This window comes from Scylla paramamosain, chromosome 7 (assembly GCF_035594125.1).
Source record: "Scylla paramamosain isolate STU-SP2022 chromosome 7, ASM3559412v1, whole genome shotgun sequence".
NCBI lineage: Eukaryota > Metazoa > Arthropoda > Malacostraca > Decapoda > Portunidae > Scylla > Scylla paramamosain.
Window position 1 is genome coordinate 26408116 of NC_087157.1, and position 12500 is coordinate 26420615.

Here is a 12500-nt window from a genome sequence, read left to right on the forward strand (position 1 = left end):
GTGATGCTAGAAATAAGTATGTTGAGATATTAAGAATGAAAAGAAGAAACTATGAAAGAAATATAATAGATAAGTGTATAAATGAACCCAGACTGTTCTTTAGATATATTAATGGGAAGATGAAGAAGAAGGAAGGTGTATCAAGACTGACAGTTAAAGGAAAAATCTATGAGGATGCACAGGACTTGGCGGAGATTATGAATAATAGTTTCAGATTCAATATTTACTGTGGAAGGGGAGTTTGATGCTGGAAGGGATAAATTGGTGAGGAATATACTAAGTATAGTCCCAGTCAGTTATGAGGAAATACTTAAGATGATGGAAGAACTTGATGTAAATAAAGCAACTGGTCCAGATGGAGTGTCAAACTGGATATTGAAGGAATGTAGAGAACAACTGGCTGATAAAATTCAGTCTAGTGGTGACATCACTATCACAGGGAAAAGTACCAAAAGATTGGAAGAGAGCAAATATTACACCAATATTCAAAGGAGGAAATAAGGAAAACCCACTAAATTATACACCAGTGTCCTCGACAAGTGTTGTAGGAAAACTATGTGAAAGAACAATAAAGGAAAGATGGATAGAACACTTGGAAAGAGAGAAAGTTTTGGTAAATTGTCAATTTGGATTTAGGAGGGGAAGATCATGCTCCATGAACTTATTGTCCTTTTATTCAAGGGTAATCGATATTGTGCAGGAGAGAGATGGATGGGTGGATGGTGTCTACTTAGACTTGAAGAAAGTTTTTGACAAAGTACCACGCTGAAGATCGCTATGGAAGATAAAAAATTATGGAAAATTTGGAGGAAGAATGCTGGAGTAGATGGAGGATTATCTGGATGATAGAGAGATGAGAACAGTAATACAAGACCAGAATTCATCTTGGCTCACAGTAACCAGTGGTGTCCCACAGGGGTCGTAGTTGAAACCAATAATGTTTCTTATATATGTGAATGACATAAATGAAGAAATAGACAGTTATATGAACTTATTTGCAGATGGTGCTAAGCTGATGAGAAGGGTAGAAAATGTAAATGACTGTATGGTACTGCAAGATGATAAATAAGATAAATAGACGGAGTAAATTTTGGCAAATGGAATTCACTTTTAAGTAAGTAAAGTAATGGAGTTTGGTAAGAGTAAGAAAAGAATACAATATCATTATGAGATGGATGGTGTGAAGTTACAGAAATCAGAAGAGGAAGTGGATTTTGGAGTAACATTTACTGAAAATTTGACTCTGGAGAGACACATTGATAAAATTACTGGAGACAGTGAATTTGTTAAAAAAAATAAGAATGGCATTCGCATATTTAGATGAAGGAAGTTGTTGATTTCCATGATAAGACCAAGATTGGAATATGCAGTAGTGGTGTGGTCTCCTCATATAAAGAGGAATATTATAAAATTAGAAAGAGTACAAAGAGCAGTCATTAAGACAGTTCTGAAGTTGAGAAAGTCGACCTATGAAGAGAGATTAAGAATGTTGGAAATTCCTACCCTTGAAAATAGGAGAGAGAAGGGGTATTTAATAAACATCTATAGAATGACAAATGGTATGGAAAATGTGGACAAAGAATTTTTTATAAATTTAGACACACACAGTTCAAGGGGACATGGTAAGAAGTTGAAGAAAGTTAACTGTAGAAGAGACATCAAAAAATATAGTTTTCCTCACAGAAGTGTGAACAAGTGGAATGAACTCGGTGAAGATGTTGTCAGTGCAGTAACTGTCCATACTTTTAAGACCAAACTGGATAGATATAGAGATGGGATACTATGATACTATGATACCCCTTCCATAAACCACAACTAGGTAAACACACACACACACACACACACACACACACACACACACACACACACACACACAAAGAGTAAGAATGGCATTCTCACATTTGGATGAAGGAATGATAAAAAAGTTGTTGATTTCCATGATAAGAAATATGTGGCAGTGGTGTGGTTTCCTCATACAAAGAGGAATATTATAAAATTACATAGAGTACAAAGAGCAGTCATTAAGATGGTTCCGGAGTTGAATAAGTCAACCTATGAAGAGAGATTAAGAATGTTGGAAATTCCTACCCTGGAAAATAGGAGAAAGAGAGGAGATTTAATAAACATCTATAGAATGATAAGTGGTATGGAAAATGTGGACAAAGAATTTTTTATAAATTTAGACACAGAGTACAAGGGGACACAGTAAGAAGTTGAAGAAAGTTAACTGCAGAAGAGACATTAAGAAATATAGTTTTCCTCACAGAATTGTGAACAAATGAAATGAACTCAGTAAAGATGTTGTCAATGCTGTAACTGTCCATACTTTTAGGACCAACCTGGATAGATATAGAGACAGGATACTATGAGATTACTCCCCTCACATAAATTACAACTAGGTAAATACACGCACGCATGCAAAACAAATCTCACAAAGAAATTAATCAGAAAGGCACCAGCAATAGAGGTACTTATGATGTAATGGGATGCATACTAATATTCACTAAAAATCAGGAATCAGTTTTTCCATTGAGACAGAAACCTCACTTGCAGGATTATGTTAAATTTGTTCTCATTACTTGCAACATACACATGGTATGATTACTATTTTCACAAAGACTTGATTTGTAAAAATCATGCTTTTATCAAAGATTAATCATTTACATTTTTCTATGAAAGTGTACCTTTTTTAGTCACTATAATTTATATCCATCTGCAAATATTCAGTAACATTCACTTTCATCAATGCATATGATGAGCTTACATGCATACAGAATTAAAAGCCTAAGATGATTACTGATAGTTGCCCCTTCTGCCTTTCTGCCTCTCACCCATTGCAACTTTTCCATCATTGTGGCAGCACCACAACTATGTCTCTCAGTAACTAATATTCTGAGATTCATTTTAAACTCTGGAATCTTGAAAAAAATTAAATCTATGAAAATTACATTATGTTTTGTTCACATTATTGTCATATTCTTTGTAGGCATTCATGTAAACTGAAATAGTTGTTGACTGCTGTTTTCATCACTGAGAGGAAAAATAATAAGTTGTAGGGTGGCAGTCAGATTTTAATCCCTTTATTTATAATAAGTCCTCATTACTACATAAGACAGCCATTTCATGAAAGATGTTGGTGAAAGCACATGCAATCCTCAAATCCATAGGTAATATTTTACTGCAAATGGAAAACAGAAAGCCTGAATCAAGCAGCTTTCAGTTCAAGAACCTCATGAAATGACTCAGAAATGCAAATGAAGGAATAAGTGGATTAATGGTTTCAACTGTGAGAGCCTCAAGTAGTGTACAATTAAGAATAAAACTAACCTGATAAATGGAATTATTAAAGGGGATAATTTCTTAAATGAGTGGTTAGTATAAGAGAAGGAGAAATACTCACTTTCAATGTTCTCAAATATCAACTTAAAACTTGGAAAGTGAGGAGTTTCATGTAAATGTTGGTGTATGCAGAGAATTAATGCTGATTGCCCTTTTGCAATAATAATAGAATTATTATAAAGAGACTGTGTGGTTGGACTGCTGCAGGAACTACTATATGCAGATTTTGCAATTTTGTTGGTCAGTAGTCTGGGAAATGACAAGTCCAACAGTTGTCCAGAAGATATGGAATGCAGAGATGAATACAAGCAAAATAGATGTAATGAGAAGTATCATAGATACCATACTAATGTCAAGAAGTGGTGTCTGGTGATGCACACGATGCATGGCAGATGATTCTATGCAGTGCATCATGTGTGGCAAAGAGTCCACAAAATATACAATTTGTGCTAGACTTTCTGAATAATATAAATGGTTATATTTTATCTGTATATACTGGAAATTTATTGGTTACAGAATCATGAAACAATATTAGTGAAAATTAGTTATCAGTGATAAAAAAAAAAAAATAATAAATTTTCCAAGAGTGGTGCTGGTTAAGGGGCAGAAGCAAGCTCCAGTGAAAGAATGTAATGGAGTTTTGTCACTACTACTACTAAAGACTTTACCACTGCACATGGAAGAAACTAAATATGGCATGTATGATAATTGCACCAATTTATGGTAATGATCCTTGGCCTGTTGAAAATTACATGAAGATGCAGCAGCATACTGAAAAATAGAAATGTGTATGTGCAGCGCAATTGTGAGAGATGACCAAACACATGTCCTTAACATTGAAAATATCTGAAGCAATGAGGAGGGACAGATTTATACATGCTTGTTTAGCAAGGCATATGTAGGTAACATAAATTACCTGGCAGCCTTCAGGATTCAGCCATTCATATTTGCCTCACCTCATGATTCATTGATCAGTCATGGCAAAATAAGGCTTTTATTCTCTCAATAGAGTCATCAGATAACACTGAAACACTCTACATAATGCCTGAGATAAGGATGTGACTAGACTAATAGCACAGCAGACTGCATGAGTGCAAGTTCCTGAAATAATGAGTACTCACAATGCATTCTCCAATTTGCTTGTATAAAAAGTGGGATCAAAATGTTCCCAAACTACACTCATAAAAAGTTGACATGCCTACTTGATTTAAGTTTGACTGCCATGACTATAGAAGTAGTCACTTATGTGCAGCAATACTACTCTGCTCCAAGTGCTTCTGTCATGACTGGATTGCTACCTGGAAGTTCCATTCTTTAAAGGTTTACATATTGTGTGTGATTTGGACTGGATTTCTATGCTGTTAGAACTTTGAACATTAGTCATCAGCTTCCTTTTTGGAGTAGAGAAGTCACAGTCAACCAAATCTGGGCAATAGGCAAGATAGAGAATAATAATAATTGTATTGGTGTAAGTAAAAAAAAAAATCACATTTTCAATACGTTGCGAATAGGGTTGTCTTGATGGGGGTCAGGTGCGTTGCCACTTAATTTAACAGTGATACTCTGCACAATAAAAATTAATGTGAAGAATACAAGAACTGTTCCAACTAACATTTTAATGATAGCTACTTCCTTGTTTGATCACTGGATCATGATGAACTAGTCATTACCTTTTCTTTTTACATTTTTAGTTGCTGTGCTCAAGGAGAGCCATCTTAACATCCCATTTTCCTTCAGTGATCTTTTGAAGTATGAGTGTCATTCATTACATCTCATTCAGCTCAGTGTTATGTGTTTCTGTAGGTCTGCTATATAATTTAGAGAGTCCATCACTGAATTCTCGAGTTTGACACAGTCTTTAATCTTTGTCCTTGGTTCAAGTTTAAGGTCTGTAGTGACTGCAAGTGATAAAGTTACATTTAAAATCAAATGGGAAAGAAATGGTTTTCAAATATATTGTTAGATGAATGGAAGACTCTATAATCAGGTTGACAGTGTTGAGTCATCAGGAAGCTTTAAAAGAAGATTAGACATTTATGTATAACAAAAGGAAATAGGTATTTATGTTTTTCATTGGGACAGCCACATGTAGGCTTGAAGGATTCTTGCAGCTTTTCTTATGTTCTTATGAGCCTATCAATGCAGGTCACAAAGATGACAGCAAGATGTCACTCATTATGCTGACAAATGGAAGTTGTTGTTTCCTTCCATTATATCTATACAAGAGTCTCACACTGTTTCTTTGTTACATAAATGATGTTGGAACTTTGATTGTATCTCATAGACTAAGGATTGCTGGTACTAAAAGTAAAATCACCTAGTCATTATACATACAATGTACTGATTGCCTTGGTTTAGCAATGTGGAGAGACTGGATAAGAATAACTGGTTTAAGCATGTAATCATTTTAATTCCAGAAATAATGTATGTGTAGGTAAACCAAGGCATGAGGTAAAGTTGTGGGGGGAAGTACTTAGGAAGGAGAGGAATTGGCATGCAAGTTGCACCTGATAATTTACCATGCAGCTTAGTGGGCTGCCATCAGGTGACAAGATCTGATCCATATAGAATGGAACTTGCCTTTCAGAATAATGATAATGATGATGAAGCTAACTGTGTGTGAATATTATTAGGGCATATTTTACAAGCACTGAGCAAACTATTTTGAAAGAAGAGATTAGCATTCAACTGAGTGGAGAAATACAATTGCCATGTAATAACATAGTACTGTTTCACTCCCTGCGTGAAAACTATATTAAAGCTGAAACTCAGAAAGTTATTATTCCTTTGTGCATATTTACTATTACAGCAGTTCAGAAGTTCCTTAATGGGCTGTGCTGGTCACTAGCAACATTTGGTTTAGTTTGTTGCTGTCAGTATGGAGCACACTGCTGCTTGATTAGTGAAATTATGTATGCTTGTGTGCTTGTGCCCACATGTATGTAAACAAGTACTGTACTTTCAGTCTGTCATTCAATCTGCTCAGAGGAAATAAATTTGAAGCAATGGCTAAATGACAATTTATCACTAAATTTATGCAGTTCTTGCCACTCTATATATATATATATATATATATATATATATATATATATATATATATATATATATATATATATATATATATATATATATGCATACATACACACACACACACACACACACACACACACACACACACACACACACACACACACACACACACAGTAGAGTACATTGTTAGAGTACGCAACAATGAACATGATTTGTTCTAATGTAGTGTTCGTTATGGCAAATGTGCATTATGGCAACTGAAGAACCTATGGGAAAAAAATCATTGGTTCCAGGGATCAGAAAATTATATAAAACTCCAAATAAAAAAAACATCAAAATGAGCACATTTGAGGTAACACAACAAATATATACAGTACCCTCCCGAGTTTTCTGCCTAGTTCTAAATTTTTACCATCCCAAGTTTCACTCGTTATCACCTTCAGTTTCACAATGCTTTTACAAGTATCGGTTAAATTTACCTACTGTCAGCATCACACATATGTATACATACAGTAAATCCTGCCTAAGTCGAAGCTCTCTCTCTCTCTCTCTCTCTCTCTCTCTCTCTCTCTCTCTCTCTCTCTCTCTCTCTCTCTCTCTCTCTCTCTCTCTCTCTCTCTCTCTCTCTCTCTCTCTCTCTCTCTGTCTCTCTCTCTCTCTTTGAAAATAAGAACTATCCTAAGGATTGCTAAGTAGAACAAGACTGATTGAGAATGAAAATGGATGTATGTATATGAGACTAAGAAAGGATGAGGTGAAAATGACATAAAATGAGAGAGAGAGAGAGAGAGAGAGAGAGAGAGAGAGAGAGAGAGAGAGAGAGAGAGAGTTTCACTCCCATGTCCCTTATCTCTGACAGATAAGGGGGAGGGGAGGTGAAAGGGAGGGAGGTTTGAGACAAGACAAAAGAAGGGAGAGGAAAGGAAAAAAGGGAGGAAGGGACAGGTGAGCAGCAGTTTGCACAGCTGATGGGTCTTGCAAGTTTTAGTTATTCCGATTAATTTTTTTATTAAAATTTCAGTGCATTATTGCAGTTATATGTTATAATGACTGTGCATTGTCGCATACCCTACTGTGTGTGCATATATATATATATATATATATATATATATATATATATATATATATATATATATATATATATATATATATATATATATATTATATATATATATATATATATATATATATATATATATATATATATATATATATATAATTTTTTTTTTTTTTTTTTTTTTTTTTTTTTTTTAATAACTCACAATTTTTATAAAGCTGATGATACAAGGAGTTCCCCAATATATATCTTCTTACCAACTCTATCACATTTTGACAGGTCATGTACCTGACACATGCATGTTAAACATATTTGAAATTTAGTTGTTATATTTGCTTCATATTACTGGTACTATGAATTAATTAATTCTTCAATTTACTAAACAAACAGGAGTCATACTGATGTGATGTGATACAGTATGTATTAACATAATTTTATTCTTCACACTAGTTTGCCTCCATTACGGAACATATTATCTTTTCTGTTCATAATTCACTCCTTTATTAATTTTCTTACCTTCTAGTGTACAGTGATCACCTTACCACAATATGTGATGATAAATATCAGCCGTACAAATTCAACCCATGTCATAAACATATTTTCCTTGTAAAATCACAATACTCAACTGTTCATAGGAACATTCAAAAAGGATTATTTAACCATTTCATTGCAAAGAGACAAAGCTGTACCAAGCTGCTTCCTCCTTTCTCCTTCCTTCTTTGTGAGCATTGTAAGGACTTCCTGGCATTCCATGGCCTGATGAAAACACCTGTGTTAACCTTTATCTCAGACACCTTAGAAAAGAAGCCTTTAGGGCACTTTAAGCCAGGCTGCATATTGTTTATCTAGAGTCATGGAAAATTGTCACAAAGGAACTTCAAGTATGTTTTGTAAAAAAAATAAATTCTGATCTTCATTCATTAACTTTTTTTATTTTTTTTATTACAAAATGAAATTTTGCTGTTTCCTAAGAACAAAAAATCAGTAGATATTTATTGCAGTGTGTAAATAGGTACTCTTGCAATTGATGTGAGGCTTAAACATTTTTTTTATTTTTTTTATTTACTTAAAATGGGAAAGTTGAGCTAAACATTTAAAATATATTGTTCTAAAGAAACCCCTGACAAAAATATACAAAATAGTTGGCTCAGTGATTCACTAAGTAGCATTTTTCCTCTCCTCAGATATTTTCCTTCTCAACCATCAGAAGTTTTGTTTTTCATTTGGCAATTCACCCATAGATCTTGCATTACTTTACCATGCTGTGCAACTGTTATGCAATGCTTAATAAAGTGTGATGGTTTCTAGTGTCATATGTCATCTATGCGCCACATTTTTTAAATCAAACATACCATTCTGAGGTGGGTTTACTCAGTGTTTGATAATGAAGAAATTGAAATAGTTAAGGAGGAAATAGAGTATCTATTGATGCAATCAATGATTCAAGATAGTCAATAAATAAATCATTATTATAGGTACATATATATTGTTGTTAGACATGAATGGCAATAATTTCTCAGTGAGAAGAAAATGAAAAGAATCTTTAGTGTTTGTGATGTGATCAAGGCTTCAGTATGCTGGTGTGATTTTAACAACTTACAGAAAAGAAAAACATAAAATAATAACAAGGAGGACATAGAAACATAACTAAATTGGTGCCAAGTTTAATGTTGTCATATGGACAGATTAATTATAATAAAACTAGCAATATGGAAGACAAGAAAAAAAAATGGATTGACTATCATGTTTAAAGCAAGTATGTAATAAGAAAGATATTGGTCAGGTGCATCCTGTGATAAAGGATGATGGAAAAGTGAAGGATTATGAGTATGAAGTGAAAAATCTTATAAGCAAAAAAAAAATAATAAATAAAAATAATAATAATAATAATAATAATTAATAATAATAATAATAATAATAATAATAATAATAATAATAGTAATAATAATAAACATTTTCTTCCAAACTAGAAGTGCTGAAACTTAGAATTAGTAGAATGTGGAGATGGTGTAAGCAAGAAATTTCATTACATTTTCAACAAAGATAGATAGATATGAAGAGAGCACAGCACAAGCTTGACTCAGATCCTATGTATTACAACTAGGTAAATATAGGATTTTTTTGCTCTCATCAGCCACTTCTAGCTGCTTACATAGGGGAAAAAAACCCACCCTGAAAATTCATAAGTTGTGTTGGAAGTGATGGAAGCTGCTGAAAATATTATGGTGTAGTAAAATAGTGTTGAAATTGTTGAAGTATAAAAGTCAGTTTTTTATTGATTTTAATATACTACATTTATGAAATGGTTTGGAAAATTCATTAGGAATGGATGTGATCCTAAATTCAAGGAACCATTATTATTATCATTAATAAAAGGTACCATGATCCAGCTTGGTCAGTGGCAGCATACCAACCAGGCTGTATCTTTTTAGGCCCTACTAGCTAGGTTAAGTTCTGCATGAGGACCTGATGCTTTGTCTTCTTTCATCTACCTACTAGCACTGTAGTTTCTATGTCCAAGTATTTAACATGTTCTACTCAGCCATTCTCATACCTTCTCTCCATCTTGTCAAACTATATGTTTTTCCTCCACTTTAGTGATGCATTTACCTTTGAATCCCTATATCTCCATACTTGTTAAATCACCTTGCATACCATCATTGTACATCCATCCATCTTCCTGTCCTCATTACATCACATCTGAGTCACTTCCAACTTCCTTTTTTTATATTTAAGTGCATTATGTTTCATTCATATGTTTGTGTCTTCTTTCTTTATTTGTATATTTTATTTCTTTTTGGAGAGTTAGATCTTTTCACTAGGAAGAAAGCAGTAAGAAATCTTGCTCTTGCTTCTTTTGTTCCTGAAAATTCTCGCACCATATGATAATATAACTAATAAGTGAATTTCTTTGTAACATGCAAAAGAAATAAAGGCCTTCTTCTTCTTCTTCTTCTTCTTCTTCTTCTTCTTCTTCTTCTTCTTCTTCTTCTTCTTCTTCTTCTTCTTCTTCTTCTTCTTCTTCTTCTTCTTCTTCTTCTTCTTCTTCTTCTTCTTCTTCTTCTTCTTCTTCTTCTTCTTCTTCTTCTTCTTCTTCTTCTTCTTCTTCTTCTTCTTCTTCTTCTTCTTCTTCTTCTTCTTCTTCTTCTTCTTCTTCTTCTTCTTCTTCTTCTTCTTCTTCTTCTTCTTCTTCTTCTTCTTCTTCTTCTTCTTCTTCTTCTTCTTCTTCTTCTTCTTCTTCTTCTTCTTCTTCTTCTTCTTCTTCTTCTTCTTCTTCTTCTTCTTCTTCTTCTTCTTCTTCTTCTTCTTCTTCTTCTTCTTCTTCTTCTTCTTCTTCTTCTTCTTCTTCTTCTTCTTCTTCTTCTTCTTCTTCTTCTTCCAAAGTCATGGATGTAGAAAATTGGAGAGGTTTTACTGCATTTCAACAAGTAGTTGAAATTTATTTTGAGAATTTGTCTCCCATATCATTTGGTATTTTCTAAGATCTTCATATGAATCTATATAATGCAGTTAAACTGTTCACTTTGCTTATAATGCAGCAGTTTTGTACTATTCAGAGAATAAATATAATAACATTTTGGCCAAATAACCTTATGATAAGAATAGTACAGTTCTATTGAATATGCACATTCATGCTTCATATTAAGTGAAAATACACTAACATTCTATATAATTTGTATTTTCTTAATGTATATAATGTAGTTGTAAGTCTGTAGCTTATTGTTAAAGTGTGGGGAAAGTACTACAATAGAGCAGTGAATGATAGCCTGTCAAACAAATCTATGATTGATGTTGAGTTGTTTTAACCTCAGTTAAGGATTACATTTTTAGATAAAGCTCTATGACAATCAAAACTGAAAAAAAAGTGTAGCTGACAGTGTCAGTCACAGTAGCATAATATGCTATTCTACAAAATATTGTAGTTATGGTATACATCACCGTAAAGGAAATGTAAAATGTTGCATTTTTCTCTTTTGTACTGTGAGACTGAATTCCTCTAATGAATTGATATTGTGTAACTGACATAGATTCCTTTGTTATTACAACATTAACATTCCACAGACCAGGAAGTAATTTTGAAGGTCCAACAAAAGCTAATATCAATTTTGTTTGTTTCATGCTTTGTAGAGTGATTTGCTATGAATGAAACCCCATTTATTAATAATGCCTATAACATTTGTTAATACAGATCATATAGTAATACAAGATATAGAAGTTTGGTAATTATAAAAATATGCAGAAAATTATCAAAATGAACATTTTACAGTGTTAAAGAGATATCATTAATTTATTATGACTTCAATTTTTAACTGCCTTTGGATTACCTACATGCTATATGCTTCTATAAAGTATGTAGATCTTCCTTTCATCACTTTTTCTTAAATGGAGTTTCAAGCTTTAGCCTGAAGCCAATACTGTAATGTGAGCGTACATCACAGAAAGGTCAGTAATGATACCTTTCCTTGAATTCTCTGTGCTTCTTTGCATATATACATATGTATGTATTTAATTTGCTTTAAAAATGGCATGATCTGAGTAGTGCTACCACTTGATGTTTTTTTTTCTTCTTTTTTTCTTTCTTTCTTTCTTTTTTCCTTATCACTTAGTTGTTTGTTTATGTGTTAGTATGAAGAATCTTGGCAGTTATCCTTTAAACTATTATCACAATTTGTGTGTGTGTGTGTGTATGTGTGTGTGTGTGTGTGTGTGTGTGTGTGTGTGTGTGTGTGTGTGTTTTTTTTTTAGACTATTGGATAATTTATAATTATTCCACAGCCATTAGCAGATTAAACAATATTGAATTTGCAGTAATGAATATCGTGTTTATTTTTGTCTCAAAATCTAAATAAATATATATAGAGAAGGAAGTAGTCACTGAAGTAAGCCATTTAATTTATATCTTACCTTTCATTTAACTTTACAGAGGCAGAGCAGACAATGGTGGAATGGGTTTCGTATATGGTCGGTACAGACAACCTCCGAGCAGTGGGAGTGGGACAGGGTCTGCCAGTGGGCGTGGTTCAGATAGATTAGGAAGTGGTGGGCACGAATTCTCGGATGGGGCAGACAGTCA

At 33.3% G+C, this 12500-nt stretch overlaps 1 protein-coding gene across 2 annotated transcripts in view; it reads left to right on the plus strand.

Annotated features, from left to right (window-relative positions):
• LOC135102265 (disintegrin and metalloproteinase domain-containing protein 11-like) overlaps positions 1 to 12500 on the plus strand; it is a 345267-nt gene that overhangs the window by 314404 nt on the left and 18363 nt on the right. For both annotated transcript variants that reach the window (XM_064007210.1, XM_064007209.1), the window contains exon 25: positions 12351 to 12500. This exon is cut by the window's right edge and continues 63 nt beyond it. In XM_064007210.1, the coding sequence (XP_063863280.1) occupies positions 12351 to 12500 (150 nt within the window). The remainder of the gene's footprint in view (positions 1 to 12350) is intronic.